The sequence below is a fragment of the Astyanax mexicanus genome, chromosome 18 (genome assembly GCF_023375975.1).
Source record: "Astyanax mexicanus isolate ESR-SI-001 chromosome 18, AstMex3_surface, whole genome shotgun sequence".
Classification (NCBI taxonomy): domain Eukaryota; kingdom Metazoa; phylum Chordata; class Actinopteri; order Characiformes; family Acestrorhamphidae; genus Astyanax; species Astyanax mexicanus.
In genome coordinates this window covers 20,419,909-20,443,121 of record NC_064425.1, presented here as the reverse complement: position 1 = coordinate 20,443,121, position 23,213 = coordinate 20,419,909, and the positions used below count along the sequence as shown (strand labels likewise).

General features: G+C 38.3%; 1 protein-coding gene across 2 annotated transcripts in view; it reads right to left on the bottom strand.

Moving 5' to 3' along the window:
• Window positions 1–924: 924 nt before the first annotated feature.
• The window catches only part of tfdp2 (transcription factor Dp-2), a 55,923-nt gene continuing 33,634 nt past the window's right edge, over window positions 925–23,213 (bottom strand). For both annotated transcript variants that reach the window (XM_007236747.4, XM_007236748.4), the window contains 10 exons: window positions 21,893–22,023; window positions 20,625–20,672; window positions 18,727–18,759; window positions 10,144–10,303; window positions 7,825–7,971; window positions 6,598–6,666; window positions 4,525–4,676; window positions 4,024–4,190; window positions 2,244–2,286; window positions 925–2,021 (listed from right to left, as the gene is read on the bottom strand). In XM_007236747.4, the coding sequence (XP_007236809.3) occupies window positions 1,892–2,021; window positions 2,244–2,286; window positions 4,024–4,190; window positions 4,525–4,676; window positions 6,598–6,666; window positions 7,825–7,971; window positions 10,144–10,303; window positions 18,727–18,759; window positions 20,625–20,672; window positions 21,893–22,023 (1,080 nt within the window). In that variant the 3' untranslated portion in view covers window positions 925–1,891. The remainder of the gene's footprint in view (window positions 2,022–2,243; window positions 2,287–4,023; window positions 4,191–4,524; window positions 4,677–6,597; window positions 6,667–7,824; window positions 7,972–10,143; window positions 10,304–18,726; window positions 18,760–20,624; window positions 20,673–21,892; window positions 22,024–23,213) is intronic.

The following is a 23,213-nucleotide window of genomic DNA, read 5'->3' as shown; positions in this document are numbered from 1 at the left end:
CTAGCTTGATCGTCAGCATTGCAAAGTGAGTGACTGAATGTTATTGTCACTTAACCTACATTTCTTAAAATTCAACTAAAATCCAGACTTTAGAGTTATCACAATAATAACAGTAATAACCCGGTGTTACATGTACAATATACTATTGGGCTTAGCCGAGCCCGGCACTTTTAACGCAGGGGAGTTGTAAAGAAATAGAAGCCCTGCACTCAGCAGCTTACCGATTTTGGGCCTTTTTTTGAACAAGTCACCAATATTTTGGGACAATGTTACCGCCGTTTTCTTCCGTTTTCGCTCCTTGTCTTCTTTTTTACCCATTTTGTCAAGTAACTTTCCCCTGATTCTTATTCTTTCCACAAGCTAAGAACAGAAACGGGGGAATTGCCGCCACCTACTGGATTGGTGTAAAACAGTCTGAACAAAATGTGTAAAGAGAAACATTAACCATTTTTCTTACTCGTCACTACTCTGGGGGCAGGAGGGGAGTTGGGGTGGCTGAGGGCGGGATGGGGGGGATCGAACGAACCCTTCGATCCCCCCTGGCTACGGGCCTGTATTTATTTTATATCATTGAATATCACTAGTTGTTACTAGTACAATGATCGTAATACATTTGTTCTAATTGAAATGGGTCCATATTTTGGGTATGAAATTTGTGCTTTTTGCATAACCATCTAAAGCAAACACTTACCAATAAGACTCCTCAATTTTACAGCTCCACAACAGAAAAAAAATCTAATAGAAAAGCAAACTGAATGTGAAATGAAATTGTGAAGTGTGTTAAGTTTCGACATGGTGGTGTCAAAGTATAGGCTTCCTTGTGTAATAGGTATAACAGGTAAGAGGATTTTTTTTCCCTCAACACAAATAAATATGGCTTGTCTAGTTGTACATAATAAAGAAACAGATAGAAACACAGAGAGGTAATCAAAATTATAGTTACATTTTCAAACCAAAAATAGGAACCATCAGAGTACAAGTAGTATTCATTATTCTGCTGGTTTTTCAAATGAGACTCCATGTTTAAAACACTGACCTGAGGTGGTCACAGTGTCCGTGGGATATAGGCCTTTTCAGATCCTTTACAAAGTTCTAGCAAAATTAGACATTGGCAGACGATGCTACTCTACACAGCACACTTTACAAAATCACTTCACTCCCCAGCATGCATCTCTTCAAGCCGTATGTACCCAGAAAAATATGGTCATCAGTTATTTCATTTTTTTTTGTCCCCCAACTCATTCTATTGCAGTAAATGGCAATAACACAAACTAGATAATGCACAACAAAGTTGTTAAGGGAAAAAAATAACATAACTCTTATATGAAAGATTTTTCCTTTTGAGAAAACCACACAAGATCCTTTCAGTCAACAAACAGAGAAACAGGTACAAATCAATGCATTGATTTTTTTTTTTTTTTTTTACATCACGTTGGGGGCGAGAAACAAAAGAACATTTGGGCTTTAGCTCTTGTCAACACACACAATGGACTACAAAGATAATTATTTCATATTAGAATATGAAAGCAATAAATACATTGACATTTTTTTATGAAAAGATGTTTTGAGGCAGTACGACAAACTACACAAGCCTGCCAATGTGAAATTTCTGCTAGTATCCTCGTTCTCCCTCTTCTACTGCCTGACCTTTGAGTAGAAAAGCACCACTGGAGCAAAACTTGACCAGTTCTCCTAGTCGCCATTGGCATGAGTGACAGAGAGCAAGTAAGACAGGTAGAAGGAGAGTCAAGGAAAATCGCATTGTGAGCAAGTGGAAGCTTATTTCCTGTGTAGCGTCCCACCAGTAACTTGGCAGACAGTCGAAAGGTGGGTTGGAAGCCCAGTCCCAGAGAAGAGCAAGGAGACAGCCCAACGAGTTGGTGCTTTGAGATCATTCCGGAGAGGATGGCTCGTCGTCGTCTTCGTCGTCCTCATCTTCGTCATCATCATCTTCTTCATTAAAGGAACTCGGTGTCTGGCCCCGAGATTCTGGAGTATGTGAGGGTACAGAGCTACTGTGGCTGTGGAAGGAGGTGAAAATCGTATATAAATGCTTTTCTGTAGCATCCTTTAATTCTAACAGTATGCTTTTTTTAATTTAAATCCTACATGTAATGCTTTCACATATCTAGGACCAGGCATAGGCTGGCCAATCTGCTGAGCCAGCACAATGAATTTATGCATGCACGTTTGTTCTTGTTGGGCAAATATCACCGTATTTAGGTCAAAAGATGGAAAAATACCTTGTGTGGCTGGGAGGTGTTCTGTTGGTGCCTCTGGCCATTCCTGAAAAAATAATACAAATATTAAACACAGAAAAAGAATTTCATGATGTTTCACAAAACAAAGCAATAAGAAACATGGGATGTCCATGGGATGGCCACAATCAATAAACAAATTTGCACTGTGTTATATCATTGAAACAATGGCTGTTTGTTAATATATTAGTCATAACGCACTACAGACACTTGCTCCATACAATTCTGGTGACAAGTTGACAGTTAACCTTTAGAGAAGCTGTTCATCAAAACTGCAGCAATTGTGCTCATCACAGCCTCTTTTATCTTCATGACCATTTTTTAAATTAAGTCCTACATGAAACTACTGTTCCACAGACATAAAGACTTTTAAAGATTTTCCTTCTTTAAAGGCTCTAATGACAGCAAGTAAGTACATGATTTTCTCAGCAGATTAATTAAAAATAAGGTTTTATATTTGTTCATTGAATTCAGTCAGCCAGAATTCAAACATTGAGGTCATTCAAATAAGATATTTAGATTCCACCTGGTCAGTTTTGAATGTCAGGATTATATCGTGTAAAGCACAAAACAAGTAAAACATTTTTTTTTTTTTTTTTTTATCACTTAAACCACTTTGGGCGGTGGTCTGAGACACATTTGGCCAACATGTTTTAACAGTGTAAACACATCAGCATTATCTACAAAAAAACAGTATAATCCCAAACTTCTTCTCCCACGATAACAAAACATCTCTCCCAGGTAAAAACAACATTTCTCACAGGGAAAATTAAACTTTTTGCAGCGAAAACCAAAAATTCTCCTAGGGAAAATAAAAACCTTAGCAGGGAACACAAAACAAAATCCCAGGGAAAACCAAAAAACTTTTCCCAGTGAAAAAAAAAAAAAAACATCTCCCAGTGAAAACTAAAACATCTCTCCCAGGAAAAAACAAAACATCTTTCTCCCAGGGAAAACCAAAAAAACTTTTTTCTTCCAGGGAAAACCAAAACATCTATTTCCCAGGGAAAACAAAAACATCTCGCCCAGGGGAAACCAAAACTTCTCCCAGGGAAAACCAAAAACATCTCTTTCAGGAAAAACAAAACTCCTTCCCTGAGTAGTACATCACTGCAGATTTAATGCCAATGTATACTCCTGAGCAAAACCTACAGTGTACCATATGCAAGTAGCCTGATGTGCACCTTACCAGAAATGTAACTACACAATGCAGACAGCAGCGGTTGCGATTTGCACACTGAGTCTCATGTTCCCACCCACACATTCTCACCTTCACGCTTTAAACTGCAGAGCGATGCAGAAATGCAGCAACACATGAACCCAGAAGTATGAACGCAAATAGCAGTGTAGGGCACTCGCACAGACTACACCGTTGGCAATGCGTTGACTTGATGAAGTATAAACCAGTCATTTTCTTGTCAGCACAGACTGCAGCAGCTGTTGGCTTCCCCCAAATTTGACAAATGCACAATGGCATGAAAATGAAATTACGGATTTCAGGGTTGCACCAATTTTTAGCACAGCACAGGAAGTGGCTAAATAGCTTAACAAGTGGTTGTGGTGTAATGACCAATTTGCATATTCTGCCCCACACAGAAAGCATATTTTAGTCTGTCTTAAAGACTCAAGACGCATTTCACTACTTAGTAGAGTAAATGCATGTGACTAAAACCTTATCAGGATACAAACCAGATACTAGTCACATGAGGTGACTAACAGGTGTAAACAGAGTCAAAAACACCATCTAAAATTAGGATTAACGTACCTGTGACATATGTCTCCAAGGATTTAGGCACAAGAGATTTGGCAACACTGAGGTTTTCTTGGGTGCATTTCCCGTTCTCCAGTCCCAGAGACATGCCCATGCGCTTCAGAACCTCGATGTCATCGTGAATCTCGAACATATTGTCAAAGTTAAAGAGATATTCACATCTGCAATGAAGAATAAACAAATTAATCAAAGTTAGACAAAAGGCAGATATAATTGAGTGAATAGAGTAATGAGTAATAACTAGATTGCAGTTCCTGCAGAAACTGTAAGTGCAGTGATGATTCGTGGTCGGTTGCTATGGTATCTGTGGTGGTTGCTATGGTGTTGCTAAGTGGTTGCTAAGGTGGTGCTAGGTGATTTCTAAGGTGTTGCTATGGTTTTTGTGCTGGTTGCAATGGTGTTGCTAAATGTGGTTGCTCAGGTGTTTGTGATAAGTAATAAATATATACATTTTTAATTGACTGAGAAAGAGAGACAAAGTGTGAGGTGTCATACTTGTCACTGGAGATGGAGCAGTCGATGACTGTGCGTACGTCTGTATTAAGAATGATGAAGGGCAGCTGAATGACAGACCCGGGTGGAGGTGGCGATTTTGACGATGCTTCGTTGGCCTGGTTCCTCCGCACCAGGTTCTTAAAGGCTATCTGCTGCTCAAGGCAAGAGAAGGAAGCAGAGGTCAGTGTATTAAGTAATCTCTCCCACACACAGGCCTCATTGTCAATCTACAGAAACAGGAGTTCATTGAACCGAATGAGCCCAAACCAATTTGGACTGACAGCGGCCTTCCAGCCTAACCGTCAGTTCAAGAGGCGCTGTGTGAATGATAAAGCGCCTGCAACATTCCCTCAGACAGGACCTCCATTCATCTCTCATACAGAAGGCTAATGTGCTAATGCATGCTAAGTGCTACCGATTTGTGACTGGGTGGTTGACTGTAGTAGTAAATATAGTAGCAAGCTGAACAGGCTGTAATGATTTACTTGCCAACACGTGCAGTGTGTGTGTGAGAGAGTGAGGAGCCTGACTGTGGGTGTGGGTGCATTTTGGAACAGTATTCAGTTTCAGTGGACACTGGCAGCTCTCCATTGCTAAAACAATTAATAAAGAGAGAGAGCAGTTGTTCACAGAACTGACTTAGCTATATTCCCGCCCACAAATACTCTTTCAGAGCAATTACTATAAGGTGGGACCAGCTTCACAAAAGCGTGGCAAAAAAAAAACCCTCTCAATGAAACTGAGTAACTGTGGTGAGCAACTCAGCCTTGGCCAAAATATGCTAATTATGATTACTGGATGACTAAAATCAGTAAACATTACCTCTAGTCTAAATAATGCCCTAATACACATCATTATAAGATAGGAAAATAAGATAGATAGGGTAATTAGGGTTGCATTAATAAAGCAGAACAGGTAATAAATACACTAAAAACAATATATGCATAAAAGTGCTGGGTCACCTGCTTTTTTTTCATTTATTTTTTTAATATGTCTTTATAGGGACTGGACAAGCTGAGTGTGGATTTGCACATCCCTGTCAGAAACAGGTGCAGCTTAAAGTAGGTGAATGCATTTATTAAATGAGGTGTACATAAACATTTAGACATATATACAGCTCTGGAAAAAATTAAGAGACCACTTTAGTTTCTGAATCAGTTTCTCTGATTTTGCTATTTATAGGTATATATTTGAGTAAAATAAACATTGATGTTATATTCTATAAACTACGGACAACATTTCTCCCAAATGGCTGAACAAACAAAAAGGATGCAAAGCTTTCAGACCTCAAACAATGCAAAGAAAACAAGTTTATATTCATACAGTTTTAAGGGTTCAGTCTTACGCACTGCTTTTGAATAACTTTATGCCACTCCTGGAGCAAAAATTCAAGCAGTTCAGTTTGGTTTGATGGCTTGTGATCATCCATCTTCCTCTTGATTATATTCCAGTGGTTTTCAATTAGCTAAAATCAAAGAAACCAAATTTTTAAGTGGTCAGCACAACACTGGCTTTTGTTCCATGATATGTGGCATGTCAGTATGTGGTCCTTTGCCTGATTAAATAGTTCCTTTAGAATGTCTCTTCCGCAACTATTTGTGTTAAAACTTTTATGTGTTAAAACTAGACATATTGAAATCTCAGACAGAATTTGTCACCGTTCTAAGGGTAGCTTAACTACATGACAAACTACAGTTGCCAGTCACATGCAAACAGAAGGGAAATACAATTTTCATTAACCAACACACTCTAAATTTATAACAAAGTTTCTCTTCATGATTAAACATTACAGAATGCTGGCAGATTTTTGCTACTTTTCTGTAAAGCTTGTCCACCTGCTATGAAAGACCACTTTTCTGGGCAGAGAATGGATAGGTCAAGTAAGCAGTGCTGTGATATGACCTTTCTTAAATGCCATTGATTGTTCACTCAGCTCTTCCCATCCTAACTAGGACAATGGTCTGTATTGCATGCTAATCTTATGCTAATGGCAACAGCAGTCATTTCACAGGTTAATGGACAAGCCTACTGCATATAGCCCATGCACAGCACAGGTCCTGGTACAACACAAACCTGTAGTATAAGCTCCTCCAGCTGGCTTCTTTTTTGTCTGATTCTTTCCAACCGTTTCTGCTTTTCCAACTGAAAAATATACAGAGAGAGAGAGAGAGAGAAAGAGAGAGAGAGAGAGAACAGAAGATAAGACTGGGCATGCAAGCTAATTATGCACTTTATAGATACATGTGCAAAATACAAGATACATGGGCAAAAAAACAGCTGTCATGAATGTGTCCCAATGTTTCGTGCTCTGAGCCACTCACACCTGCTAACAGTTATCCACCTGGAAGCGTAAACAATGGACCTAAGGGCAAACATATAAAACTGGTCTATTCTGCTGCATGCATGCAGGGTCTTATTCCCCAGTCACATCCTGCTGCAGCAGAACACGGGCAGGCTAAGGCCAGAAAACATCCACCTCACTGGATTTTCAACCTGTATCTGTATATTTTTGATATATCAGCTATCATACAGTAGGAAAAAAAATTAAGCACTTAATAGTGCCAGTTAGCATTATGCACCCATTGACAAAATATAAAGCACCCACATTGTGCAATGCAGGCTCTCTGGTTTCCTTTGGGTAGTGTACTTCCTGGTGACAGATTGTTCACTGGTAGACATGCCTCTGCAACACACTTGAAGACATTCTGCCCAGATTTGGCAGACTTTAAGAGTCTGGGTGCATCATTGCCTAAGATCTACCTGCTTTCTAGGCCATCAGTTAGCCAGCCAGTCACTTTCACTTTTGCCTGCAATAATGTCAGAAATCTGGATTGCAACAGACTGAAATCGTATTTTCATTAGCAAAAAATCCAGGTTTTTCGAGCAACTGGTGGAGCAATGGAGACTTCAGAAGGGCTCATTCACCCATAGTAAAATAAAAAAACAAAGGAGTGAAGTTTCTGACAGAGCGCACTCTCTCTCTCTTTGACTGAACATAACCTGGAATCACACTTAACTGCTGTAAAAGGAGACCGCATCACACACGCCCAGTTTAAAAAGATTCTTCTGCATGCTCGGTGCAATTACCCATTCTCACCAGAGAGGGCCCCTAAATCCCAAAACTTACGGACATCAGTTTTAATAAATGAGTAAAGAGAGCACTGCAAGCACCTACAGTATAAAGTAGACTTTTAAGATAAACTCAAGAAACAGATCTGGGTCTGTACTCTTGTTCTTTTGTGAGACACTGACCAATATTTAACCCAGTGGTCCCCAAGCCCATCTCTCAGTTGAACCCACCTCCAGGTTGCGAAATTCCTGTGCCGAGTTGGTGGGCAGACCGATCCAGCGAATCTCCTTCTTCTCTTTAGAGATAATGTTCATGGCCATCAATACATTCAATGCGTCATAAACACGTCTGCGGATGTTCTTCTGGTCATACACCTGCTGCTTACACAAACACACACAAGCAAAACACACACAAAGTTAACACAGATCAGTACTGTTCCTAAACTATGACAGCATTACCTAGTTTTTCTCTGTGGGCCCCCCATCCTGTAAAGCGTTCTGCCCCCCGTAAGGCCAGACCAGCTCCCTGTACCAGCTGTTAAACCTTTTTTAATTATACTTTTAACATTCCACAAGAGGTAAGAAGATTAAACCCCAGCCTAGCAGACATCGGGTATCCTGTCAGAACTAATACTGGAAAGTATTTACTTTGTGCTGACCCTGGACCTGTGACCCTCACCAAACCCAAGGGACCTTCACCACAAAAGAAGTACAACTGTTTTGAAACCAGCAACTAAAATAGCTCAGCCTTCTGTATACTAAGAGGTTGAGCCAGAACATGGGATGTGCTTGAGGTTCGTAGTACAAGATGGACCTGAAATTGGACTAAACAGCCAGAGGACCATTAGGTGGGGGTGTACAGTGTGTGTACAGTTTTTGAGGGTCAAGTACTTTGAAGTACCTTTGGGATGTTAAGTTCTGTGCAAGCAGATAAGGCTACCGACAGCACTAAAAAACTGTTTGCTAAATAGTGTTTCTCCTCGTAAAAGAGAGATACAAAGAGCCTAATTTACAGGTTTCTTATAGGCTTTATTCACACTGAATCTGACATTTTTATTTCCAATTTTTTTCTAATGAAGCATGTGGTACAGAAATCTGATATTTATCAAATTTGCGGTATGCGACTGGGAAACGGGTTGCAATTAATGTGACTTTTATGTCAAGAAGGAGGATAAAAAAGGATATAAGAGAAAATAAGGAAAATGAATGAGTAGATGTGAAAAAAGCTATAAATAATGGTTTCATTGTTGAAAAAAAGAGGTAACAGAGCTCAACTAATTAAACTGATTTTTCTGTTACAACAATGTAAAGATTGGTTTCACAATCACTCCGTTTCCCAAATGAAATGGCCAAATTAAGCAAAATTCTGCAACTGCAGCTTCAAACTAACATAAAAAGCAAAAAAATTGTTTATAGAAAGAACCATCTGTCTGTTGCTGAATAACGTGCACTTTTTTACAGCAAGCTCAAGTGAGTTCTTAGTGATGAGCTTGTGTGATGCTAAAAAAGATGAAACCGAAACTTCACGTGAATCAATGCTCTTACGAGCACAGTGTGAACTGATTACACAAATGTCAGATATGAGTCATATTAAAGAAAGACTGTGTAAGCAGCATAAAATAAAATTGGATTTGGTGAGAAAGTCAGATCTGGGCCACTTTAACCAGCTGTGTGAATCAAAATGGGAGACAAAATGACTTAATAAGCATTAAGATGAGCTGTGGAATGCTGGAACCGCTGTATTTCACAGATAGTAACCAGTAGTAGTAATCAGATGTAGCTGCTGTGTACATGCGTACACCATGGTCCACACATGGCTAAGTGTTTCCCACTTCTGGAAAAGGCTCAACACTCTGAAGTTAACCACATGGCTCCAATTACAGCTGGCACTGATAGAGAAAATGTGATTGGCTGTAATAAAGCTACAAGCGGTAAACAAATACCTTGCATATCTAACAGACCGCAGACGTTCAGATTGGCAGATCAGTGTTTATTCATTTTGACATCTACAATGTTCAAGCCCATATTTAGGTTTCAGTTTAGACTTGTACTAAAGTGTAAATCTAAAATGTGATGCTAGTCGCTTTGGGTTTTTTAGGTTTGTATGTTTTAATTATGTGTGAATAGACAGGATGAGTGCAGTTTTCACTGAAAGGGTTATGTACTTGCTTACTTACAGCAACATGCCAAATCATGTCACAGTATTGTGTCCCATCACGTAGGACATGCGTATGGGGTCTTCGGCAATGAAGGTGGGTTAGATATTTGCCAGATTTACTGCAGTGGTCTGTTTGCAAAGACGATTCTAACCATATGCTGCCTATCACAATCATTGCCACCCACTGTGCTGTCCACTATGGTGGTAATGCTTTCTATGATGTTTACACACAGGATTGTTAAATGAAAATGGAATGGCCCACAACCAGGTCTCGCTGAATACTTGCTAGTGTACAGAGCCTCACTCACAAGATAGCACCTCAAAACTTACACACCAATATATGCAAGGCCTTCACCAATTCACTGCCCTCTTTTTGTGAAAGTGCTACTCACTGAATTTGTGTGCATCAGGTTGGCATGGGCAAACTCGGCCACCAGTTCGTCTGCCACCTCGTTGTACGATGTAGTGCCTTTCTTCTGCACCTTCTCACACACCTTCATAGAAAAGTGCCTGAGACCCTTCCCATTCTTATCAGTTTTCTTCATCCTTTTACTGCAGAGAGAGAAAGAAAGAGATAGGAAACAGATATATACATTATATTAAGCTGCTGGATTTGTTTATTGTAGACAGTTACTTGTTAGAGTCTCACATTTCCACCTTGTAGTTGGCTAGGAGTGTGAGACCGTGTATTCACATTATCATGCTGCTATAGCAAACTTGCACGCTGGACTTCATGTTGCTGCTACCTGCCTACTCTCCCTTTTTATTTTTTTGTGTATTTATCTTTATCTATTTTTGTTCTATTCTCTTTTTATTGTGTTCTTTATTTTGTTATCTATTTTATCTACATTATCTATTTTAACAACAGCTCTTGGGTGTAAACTGGCTTGTGAGATCACAATTTCGTTCCACCTCATGTACCACATGTGATGCGAATGACAATAAAATCTCCTTGAATTGAATATTACACATATTAAAGTATGTAGCCCATCTGATGCTGTAAAATTCGTCAGCTACCCTCTACTCAATCTTTCACTGGAAAAGGAACACAAAGGCCCACCACTGACCAAGAACTACAACTTTGTTGGTTTACTTTTGTGTAGAGAAATGGTCCACCACCCACAAATAGGGTGTGGCACAGGGTGTGGCACTCATATGTAGGGCTGCATGATTTGGGCAAAATACCTAATTGCGAATTTTCCACAGAATATTGCATTTGCCATTTAAATTGTGATTATTTTTAAGCCATTAAATTTTTTAACTTAAAATTTATAACATGTATTTAAACATAAAAAATATATAAAATGTATTATTACATGTATTTTTTTTCATTTCAAGGAAAAAAAATCCTGCTATTCTATCAAATTTATTTTATTTATTATATAATAAAATTTATAAAATGTATTTAAACATAAAATATATATAAAATGTATTATTAAATGTATTTATTTTTCATTTCAAGGAAAAAAATCCTGCTATTCTATTACATTTATTTATTTATAAAATAATACAATTTATAAAATGTATTTAAATATAAAATATATATAAATATATATATTTAAATATATTCACACATACACACACATATATATATATATATATATATATATATATATATATATATATATATATATATATATATATATATATATTTTTTTTTTTTTATGTATTTATTTTTCATTTCAAGGAAAAAAAACAATTCCTGCTAAGCATGTGAGTGACTGTGAGCTCAAAGACTACAATCCCCAGCGCTCTACGGACTACAAACGCAGTGACATCACAGCACACATAAAAAAACAGGCTGGTCTTCACACACACTTGCAGGCTATTGGTTAATTTAAATCACAGCTCCTGTGATAAAAAAAAATCACATCCATTCAAATCGCGATTTCAAATAAACCCTACCCTATTATACCCTGCGTTCAACCCTACTTATACGAATATGAATATGGCTCACATAAATTCTTGCTCCACCTGTATATACCAGTTTGGTATGCTGAATAAAAAGGGAAATTAAAATTCATCACAAATACAATTTCACACCTTGTTTCAAGGGCTATGTGTCTGAAAACACAAAATGCTGACCTTCATGAATATTCAGAAAATGCAGATACTTTCACAACGCACATACTCACACTCACTCTCTCAAACACATATTTTGGAGTATACTGAATAGTGAACAAAGACTAAACAAAGACTACCCTCCCTGAAACCCTGAAAATTCACCCTACTAGTCAAGTTTAGTCTGTTTCTTTTAGCTCCACTGCTGCTGACCCACAGCATACTGCTACACGTGCTGTGGGTGATTGTGTTCTAGGCACATATCCTGCAGAGAAAGCCAACAAACGGCACAGAGAGAACACAGGTAGGAGGAAAACGGAGGTCTGACAGAGGAGGAAAGCAATAGTCTGTGCTTATACACACGGGTAGTCACGGATTACAGAATATATCACTTCACAAGAACCTGCCTGAAAAAAATTATTATATCCACTGGTTGTGAATGTTAGCACACATTAAATGGGAGGAGGGGGAGATGCTATTTTCTACCTGAGGCAGGCTTTTCTGTGCACATAGATGTGCTCATTTTCTAACTATAGCTTCTTCCTCTTCAGTGACGTTTCTTAGACATTCTCTTTTGAGTCTGTTTTCCCCTGATGCCCAGTTTAGCTACGGCGCTAGCCATCTTCAGGAGTCTAAAATAAGCTCAGTGGGCTTTCAACACAGGATAATCAAGGATATAAATAAATCAAGATAATTCTCCACAAATACGCAATTTAAAAGGCAAAGCAAATGCAACCCATGCTTCATAATACAGCAATATGATGCTTAAGGTATAGTGCAGACTAGTGCTGGAAGATGTTCACAATTAATTAGATTAATTTGAATTACAGTTTTAATGTGAGTTTTAAAATGGAGTAATCATAATTTTACATACAGACATTTTATCTTTTTAACCTAAAATATCCTTATTTCTAAAGTGTTTGTCTGTCTTACCTAACCGGCTCTGATTTTTAGAAGAGGGGAAATCTATTAAAATCAATAAAAAAATCTAAGATTTTTTTAGGCCATAATAACTCAGCACTAGTGCTAACTTTTAAAAACATTTTAATATTCCAATGACAGGGAAACATGATGATTGATTCTACTTACACTGCTACAACTTATATTGGTATTGATAATCAAACCTACTTATATTGTTAAGGGTTATGCCATATGCTTATTGTTATATGTCACTCCCAAGTCGGAGTTCCGCTACTAATGCACTATGGAACATTGGTGTAGTTCCACTAGCTCTCTTGCTGGAACTGCATTATGCTGAATAACCTAAGCCATATTTGTGTTATATTATGTAATAGTACTCTAATATTAGTCTCAGTCCACAGGCTTCTGTCATCGATGGAAGTTATATGGTGTTTAATAACACTCATTGTATTGTGTATTGTGTTTGAAAGCAGGTTAGCTATGCTATGAATTATATTAAATTGCCTGTTGGAATGTTATGTTTGTTCATAGGAGTAGTTACTTCAGGCTGAATTCACTTTCAAATACAATATCAGTGAACCACTTGTATTTATGGCAGCAATTTCCAAAAATGTAATTATTTTACCTGTTGAGACAAATAATTTAGGCTATAGAGTTTCTAAAATGAACATAATGCTTGACAACAAAGCTTTATGAACTGTTTCTGCTCAAAACAAGCAGAGTTTGAGATGTAAAAGATACATATACATATATATGAGAGGGCAAATCCATTCATATTCATCTCATCACACTCTCTCTCTCTCATTCTCTCTCTGTCTCTCTCTCACGTTAGGGTAGTGTAAATCTAAAACGCAGCACTGCAGTGAGCAGTTAATTATAATAGTGGTGCTCAGTGTGCTGAATGGAGGAGTGGAGGGTGGGGGTTGGGGGTGTTTCACAGTGGCAGCTTGGGGTTCCAATTGTCAGCGCAGATTAGTTCCAGATGCCGAGAGCAGAGTATTGGCCATAATGAGAAGAAGTAAATGGCAGCCATGTATGAGGTAGTGCAAGAGGAAGGGCATTTAAAGTGTGATCAGAAACAGAAGAGAAGAGAAGAGACAGAGGAAGAGAGGGAGGGGAGTTGTGTGCGCACTCTCAAACGTGAGTGCGTGTGAGAGAGAGAGAGAGAGAGAGAGAGAGAATGTATGAGTGCACACAAGCACACATTTCTCCGTAGCAACAGTACTGAATCTCTCTCTCATGCTCTCTCACTCAAACACACACTCTCTCTCTCTCTCTCCTCCTGTAAAGAAGTGAAGAGAACTGCAGTCTCAGAGAGGGGGGAGGGGGAAGAAAGAAAGTCTTTCAGTGTGCAGCAAAAAGGTGGAAAGAAAGGAAGCAGAGCATGTGTGTGTTTGAGTGTGTGCGAGTGTGTGCGAGTGTGTGTGACAGGCAGCATGGCGAAGGTATTACATCACAGCACTTAGACAAGTTCCCACGACATGATGTATAACAAATTAGGCTTCTGATGTCAGTAAGACACAAAACAAATTGGAACGAAAAAAAAAGGAAGCGGTAATACTTATTTTTTGAGTGCACTTAGAAGCTCAAGATGCAGAAAACACTAGTAGCACCAACCAAGACTTGAGGCTTGGCGCAGATTAGCAGTTCAGCCCAATCTCATTTCACCCCTTGGCCCAACTACTTACCCCTACCCCTTCTTTATGAGAGTAACCCTTTCCCTTGGAACAGATTTACGAGGGGAAGGGGTGAAATCCTCCACCCTAAGAATTGGGAGAACCATTCAAGCACCCGATACGACATCAGGAGCAGCTAAAACTGTAAACTAGCTGGCTGCTGTTTAACTAGTTAACTTTAGGGCTTTATTGTATGTCTTCAGAAAGGGGGGAGATGGTGCAGAAATGAATTATTATTGTCCATTCCGTAATTCCTCTGTGATGGGGAGTTGAAATTAGCTTTCATTAGCTTTCATTTTATTTTATTTTTCTGTTCCGCCTGCAGCCCCTGCCGTCTGTTGCAACATTTAAGGTGGAATAGGAAAGTTAACGAGCTACTGAGACAAACTACAAGTTTTTTTTTAATGCTTATCATGGAGAATTCCTTCCCCCTACCCCTCCAGTTTAAGAATCTCAAGATTAAGCTTGGACTAGTCTCCGAGTCTCAAGACTCAGTTCTCTCCAGATTTGCATACTAATAATTATTTTGGTAGTCGACTCATCTGATGATTATTTTTTCGATTAGTCAACAATTATTTCTGCCATATCCTCCATCTCTAAAAATTATAGAAACAGTTGAACATGAGAATTAAAAGGCATTTAAATGTCTGGATGTTGTTTAAACGTGGAAAGTTCTAATATTTAGTGATTAAATGTGTAATTTTTTGTGTTTGGGCACTTTTGGAGACTCAGACTAAGTTAAGCGTAACCTTTGTAAGTGAGGCATTTACCCATATCCCATTGTGTTTGTCCCCAACACTTTGCGTAATGCGGTACTGTTACAAATTAACGATTATTCAACAATTTGCCGAAATTTGCCGTCGACAAATTTAAATAATCAACATTGTCGATTATATTGACTAATCGTTGCAGTTCTAACAACCAGAGACTCAAGACTAAACCCGTAGTCAAGCCTTGGTTTGGACTCACTTTAGCATCCAAAGGCTCAACACTCAACTTGACTTGAACTTCACCTAGAAACTCTAAACTCAACTCAATCTTGAACCCATGATATTAAACTATAGTGAATTTTTGTTTCTGCAAAACATTGCAAAAAGCTATAAAATTGTGCATTTTATTTATCCAGTATTTGCATAGAATGTCATTGCTTAATATAAGCGCCTTTCATTAAGCTACCTGTTATTATGCAGTTTATTCAGGTACTACACAGTAATGGGTGTGTTCAGGCTCTGCTTTTGCCTTTACCTTATGACACACTCAGTCGTTTACTGCTCTAGACATACTGATGATACCAATCATACTCTTAACAAAAGCAGAACATGCTATTATCTACCACAAAATAAATAACCTGTCTTCATGCTGCCCATCCTTACGAGAAGGAAGCTCACTCGAAAGCTCAGCACTGCAGTATAAAGCTGAGTGTGTGCATGAGGAAGAGACCTGCAGCTTCAGCAACACAGCACTTCGGTGAGTGTATGTGTGTGTGTGAGAAAATGAATGCAAGTTTATGGTTGTGTGTGTGTATGTATTTGTAAGTGTGTAGATGGGGTAAATAGGGTCAGTTTCTGCTCACTCTTACTATGCAGTAAATAATTCACAGGATGCTGAGGATGGCCTGCAGAAATAGAATCTTTAAAAATTTACTATCCACAAAACGCCTCATGCTCCACACCATGCACTCCACCATTCCGCCTCCCCACTACTCTATAAATCAGCACACCTCTGCAAGACGTCAGCAGGGCACACATTCATCAGGAAGTGTCACTGGCTGCACAAACTACAAACCAACACTAACGCCACACAGTCTAATGGAGACACTGGCCTATACATCACCAACTTCACTGAGGTCTGCAATATTCAAATTAGTTAAATCACTCATTAAATGTCTCATTGAACGCTGACCAACCTCAGAGGCTCTCCATATTTTTTTGGGGATATTTGGATGAACCCCGTTTCTAAAGCATTATACAGTATACTATAGTAACTACTCTTTAACAGCTTATATTCTCAGAACTTCATTAGTATATGGGGGAAAAGTGCAGAAGCTTGCTATTCAGATTTACTGGGACAGAATAAATGTAAAACTAAAAGAATTTGGGGTACATGCTTTACATTTTGTTAAGATGACATCTTATCTTTTTCTCAATTTCCCATTGTTAACGACTCAAGGCTTAGACTTGCACTCAAGAATCGATTCAGACATCTATATAGATACTCAAGACTCAAATCAAACTAGCACCCAATTACTAAGGACTCAACCTGAGCAAGCATCTAGAGGCTTGACTCAAGACTTTACTCAGACTAGTACCTAGAGATTCAAGACTGAACTTAGACTTGCACCCACAGACTCAACACGGATTTACCCCTAGATAGTGGTGACTTGACTCAGTCTAACAGCTCAAGACTCATCTCAAACTAGCACCTAGAGACTCAAGACTCGACTTGGACTAACACCTAAAAACACAAGAACTAACGCAAACTAGCAGCTAGAGATTCAAGACTCGACTTGGATTAGCACCTAAAAACACAAAAAACAACTGAAACTAGCACCTAGAGATTCAAGACTCGACTTGGACTAACACCTAAAAACACAAGAACTAATGCAAACTAGCAGCTAGAGATTCAAGACTCGACTTGGATTAACACCTAAAAACACAATAACCGACTGAAACTAGCACCTCGAGATTCAAGACTCAACTTGTACTAACAGCTAAAAACACAAGAACTGACAACTTTGAATCTAGAAGTGTACATTCAACTCAAACCTAGCACCCAGACACTCATGACATGACTAAGACTAGCAGCTAGAGATTAATGACTCAACTCCCCTTCACACTCAGAGATGCAAGACTAGGTTCAGACTAACACCTAGAAACTTGAGACTCAACTCAGACTTGCACCGTTAGACTTAAGACTCAACCCAGATTAGCACCTAGAAACACAAAATCTGACTCAAACTAGCCACTACAGATTCACCATTTGACTCAAACTAGCACCTAGACACTCATGACTCATGGCAGCTATAGATTGGCAACTCAACTCAGCCTCACACCCCGAGACACAAGACTTGACCCAGACTAGCACCTAGAAATACAAGATCTGACTCAAACTAGCTGCTACAGATTCACCAATTGACTCGAACCAGCACCTAAAGATCCAACGTTTGACTTTCACCAATAGACTCAAAATTTACCTCAGGCTAGCACCCTGAGACTTCAAGACCTGACCTGAATTAGCAGCTAGAGATTTACTACTCGGCTCAAACTAGCAATCAGAGACTTAAGACTTGACTCAAACTTTCAGCTGGAGACTAAAGACCCAACTCAGCCTTGCATCAAGAGATGCAATACTCAACTCAGCCTTTCTGAGACCATTAGATTTAGCGATTTAGAGATTCTAGACTTGACTCAGACTAGCATTAACTCGTTGTGACTTGAGACACAACTTAGTCTTATTAAAAATGGCTGTTGGACTATAATTCAAAATTCTAATACAATTCCATGATTATTGTAGACAAGATTTCAACCAAAAAAGCTTAAATTACAGCATAGCACCTTATCCAATTTAATTGGACCCATGATTAGGCACTGTGTCATGTATTTGAATCGTGCACAAGTAAATAAGACAACTATCTGTGCCTTAAAATTAATTGATAGACATTGAGTCTATTACAAAAATATGGTAATATAATAAATAAAAATAGATGTAAGTAATGTAAAAATATTTAAGATAATTAATATTTAAGTCAAATATAGTCCCTAAAAAATAATAATGCTCATTTCTGCTCTAATAAAATTGATTCCACAAGCAAATGAATATTAAATATTAGCTACAATAGCCATGTCAAAAATATCCAACCTGAATTAGCGCACAAATATATACATGTAGTGTATATTTTAGCACAAATTGCTTTCCTTTTTTCATGAGATATATAATGAGTCACTGCGTGGTGTGGTTTGGATGTGTGGGAAGGAAGACTGCACTGAGACAGCAGTTAAAAAAAAAAGAAAAAAGGAAAAGCCAAATGGCTCTGCAGCTGTGCTCCTCAGCAATCCTACAAAGCAGCTGAGCATCATAAATCCTACTGGGTATAGAAGTGACACATATACGCACACAGGCTCAGTCACTCACTTTCATTAGTAAATGGTCACTCTCTCATGGGTGTCTGTGTTCTCTTTGTCTCCTCTCTAAAACCAAGAAATGATTTGCTTTTTTCTCCTTTTCCTTTAGCACTTACATCCTACCATGCAGCATTGTGCAGAAGAGTACAGATCAATACAGCCAGTAAAGAGCAGAGCATGGAGAGAGTTTATGTACCTTGAAGAGGAGTCACTCGAACACAGTCCATCCCTGCAACACAAATAAGCACACACTTATTAGCAGGGAGTCGGGGTTTATGAGAGTTTAATGATAAGAAGAATATTGCGGATTACTGGTGTTCACATTTGAAGCAGTTTTGAAGCAACACAAAGACGTAGGATCAGTAGAGAAATGTTCTTGATTTATTTTTTCAATTTAAGGTCATATATAGTACTGAAAATATCTATAACACTATTAGCCAGCAGTGTCCAAATTACGGCCCGCGGGCCATTTGCGGCCCGTTTTCTTTTGTGGAGCCACCCGCGAGGTATTTTAGAAATAGAATGAAAGTTGGCCCGCTGTTAAGCCGGGTTTTATAATGTGAGATTCAAAGTTTGAACGCTAGGTGTCAGAAACGGGAAAAGAGTCTAAAAGCAGAGAGGGTGTGCATTTCTAGCGCAGAAAAACGGGGCAAAAAAGTCTAAAAGAGGAGAGGGTGCGCATTTCTAGCGCATAGAAACGGGCCAAAGAGTCTAAAAGTGGAGAGGGTGCGCATTTCTAGCGCAGAAAAACGGGGCAAAGAGTCTAAAAGTTGCCTTAATTAAAGAGTTTAATATTAAGAGACATCATGAAATTAAACATCAATTTGAAAAATCTTAGTTTACACAACACTGTCAAAGATAAAGATAGTAAGTCAAGTAAAATGGTGTGTAAATGAAATAATCAGTAAAAAGTATTATTTAAAGTGGTATATTTCATTATTTGTTTTATTACAGAGTGTGGCCCGTGACTTCAAATATATTTCTCCTTCTGGCCCCCAACAAAAAAAGTTTGGACACCCCTGGTATAAGCAAACTGAATTTTGTTTTTTAAAACAAATGCTGGGTGAGAGGGCACAAAAGCCACATCAACACAAGAACGTTTGTGCTATCTGCACCGCTTATGTTACTCCCAGATCCTGTAATACCATATGTTATATATATGTTAATCTAAACAGATTTCTCTCCTGAAAGCTATTTATTGGGTTAGTAACACCCTTCTGTTTATTTACAGTAAAGCTTAGATTCCCAAATTTCTCCAGCACTACGGCTGGAGCATTAGCGGCTGGAGCATAAGCGGCTAACCGCTAGCGATTAGCAGCTAATACCACCCAACAGCACTACAACAAGGAACCCTGAGTGCTCCAGTAAGCCAGGGTGATATTAGCTAGCGCTTCATCCCATGTAGGGGAACTAGTAGGTAAACATGCAGCCCACTGCATTGTGCATCTTGCTTTTTCATGTCACCGAAATTAATATAACAATTATGAAAATATATTTTTGTGGGTAACTGGGGCTAAGAGTGATGTGTTGTGCCCCCAATTACTTTGAATATAGGCTGCATTTCTAGTCTATGTACCAAAAGTTCTTTACAAGAACAACCTTAGTTCCAACCAAAGCTTTAGAATGCAGCTGGTATGATTGTATGAAACACAAGCTAATCATAGCAAATTAAGTATTTTTATTATTTCATATGAACTAATGTACACAATATGCTTACTATACAGTCAGCACCACAGATTTATTTACATTCTTAGGATAACTTACAAGTTGCATAAACTAAACAGCAGAGATTGCTACTCACATTCTGCTCACAAATAAAACTTTAGACATTTCCTAAAAGCCAAATGTTTATACTTATATATATATTTCTCCCTTAAAGTATGGGTACTAAATCTGGCGTCACTGCTCTTAGCCCACCACATGCAGAGCCTTCCATGACAGTACTAAGCACTTTCTTTTAAATGTTTAATAAACCTGTGGTTGCTGAGAAGCTTGACTGGGCCTGTAAAACCACAGGCCTTCAGCGACTTGGAGTCTATAAGAGTCTAAAAATCTAGTCGTGGTCTCAGTGGGTGGATATGAGCTTCCACTTACCGATCAGAGTAATAGGAGTCTATAAAGTCATGTGTCCTTTTCTTGTTTCTAGAAAAGATAGAGAGATTGAGAAACCAAGTATTAAACAAACAAGCGAGAAAAAACATTCAAGCCTCTTCAATTAGATTCAGAGTGGAGCACTTCTCTTTCATCAATATCCAGAACCACCTAACAACAGGAAACACTGTGTGTGGCTGAGAAGAATGCATTCATGAGACATTCGTGTGCAACAGAGGTAACTCTAGTTCTTCCTTTTCTGTGGTGCTCCTGATGAGAGCCAGTTTCATTATACCATTTTTGATAGTTTTTGCAACTGCACTTGAGGGAAAAGACTGCGCTTTTTCACAAGTTATTTTTCTTTACTTAGTGGAGGAGAATATGCCAGGATGCATGAAAACTGTGATTAAAAAACAGGGTTATTCCACCAAATATTGATTTCTGAACTCTAAAAACTTAATGAATATGAACTTGTTTTCTTTACATTATTTGAGGTCTAAAAGCTCTGCGCCTTTTTTGTTATTTCAGCCATTTCTCATTTTCTGCAAAGAAATGCTCTAAAGAAACTGATTCAGAAACTGAAGTGGTCTGTTTTTTTTTCCAGAGATGTATTTTTTTGTTTACTCAAGGATTTCTCCATAGTTAGTATTAATCTACAACCCAACACATTTTAAAATAACGAAAACCACTGAATTTATGGTGTCCAAACTTCAACTGGTACCGTCTCTATCATTAATAATCTTGTCACACTGTGAAAGTCTCTCACTTTACTTGGAGCAAACAAAAACATGCTAGAATACATAATAAATGACCATATGCTATTACAACATTCACAATAATTATAATTCATGAGTGGATAAAAGTACTTAAAGGATGACTTGAGCAGATTTTTTTTGTGCCCGCATAATTATGATTTTGATTAACAACATTTTATCAGCACAGTGTTTACTGAATTATTATAAATAAATATATTGATAGCCCTGTTTATGATGCATTTTAATTTTTTTTTGTAAATTTGTTAAGAAGGTTTTGGAGTCTTACATAGACATAACATTTATAGAAAGTGTTGCTGTCAACACAAACTGGATTGCAATACTGAAGTGATTGCAGAATTGCTATGAACAGGTGATCTGAGGTCAGATTCCGCGAGGCATCATTTCTCAGCATTCTCCATCAACTATTCCATTAGAAATACCACTGTGACCTTCATCGCATACCACTGGGAATTCCACCAGTGGCCTTGTCAAAGTGGGGGAAGGGGCCGCACTCACCCTGGTGTCCATTCGTTGCCTTCTGGTGGGCGTCCTTGTGTTACCATAGTAGCAGGTGTAGTGTGTGGTGTGAAGGGGCTGCTGATGAGGATGCTTCCTGGATGAGCCACTCTCTGAGGCGTGCTTATAATCTACAAGCAGAGAGAAGAGGAGGATGAGAACATCTCACGTTAAAAATAGCAACTGGGGCCTTTTAACCCATACATACCATAACATACTGTAACTTATAAGGACAAAGGTAAAAGGATGAAGCAGCCTGATTCCAGAGCAATGCTGGTGGGCTGTATGCCTCTTTAGCCCACGCCTGGTATTTTGCATACTGGGCATGGTGTCAACAGGTTCATGTTTACCTGCTCCAGAGAGTCCTATTGTATTGACAACAAGGACTAGTCAAGTTGTGTGTGTGTATTTGCATATCTGTGCCAGCAATGTATGCAACTTATCCCATTTTTTAGGCATGCGAGGAAGTTAAGACTGTTTATTACAGGTATGGGGGCACTGGAAGAGGCATTTAGGTTAGTTAATGGTGGCACATATAACTCAGGTCTTTTAAGTCTGTGGACTAGTCATGGTGTAGTGAAGCCTGTAGATTATATACACACTGTACATGTAATGAACAGGTGGCTGCTAATCTTCTATTACAATAACGATATTACTACTATAGTAGATTCCAGCATTCTTCAGGTTTTAAGTTTTGGTCACATATGTTGGTAATGTTAACAGTGTGCATAATAAGTAGCTACGCATGTATCTACGTAAGTAGCTAAGTATAAAAGTATATTAGTATACTATGTATACATATACAGCTTTTGAAAAAAATAAGAGATCACTTAGAAATTATGAGTTTCTTTGATTTTACCAAATTGAAAACCTCTGGAATATAATCAAGATGAAGATGGATAACGATGAATGAACTGCTTGATTTTTGGCACAAGGAGTGGTATAAAAGTATCCAGAAGCAGTGTGTAAGACTGGTGGAGAAAAACATGCCAAGATGAATGAAAACTGTGATTAAAACCCAGGGTTATTCCACCAAATATTGATTTCTGAACTTTTCTTTGCATTATTTGAGTTCTGAAAGCTCTGCATCTTTTTTATTTCAGCCATTTCTCATTTCTGCAAATTTTTATTTGGAATTCGTGAGATCTGCTGTCGGTAGTTTACAGAATAAAACAACAATGTTCAATCAAACATATACCTATAAATAAAATACACCTATAAATAGCAAAAAACGGACAAACGGATTCAGAAACTGAAGTGGTCTTTTAATTTTTCTGTATATACTGTATATACAGTTATTTTATTTCAGTCATTCAGTTTA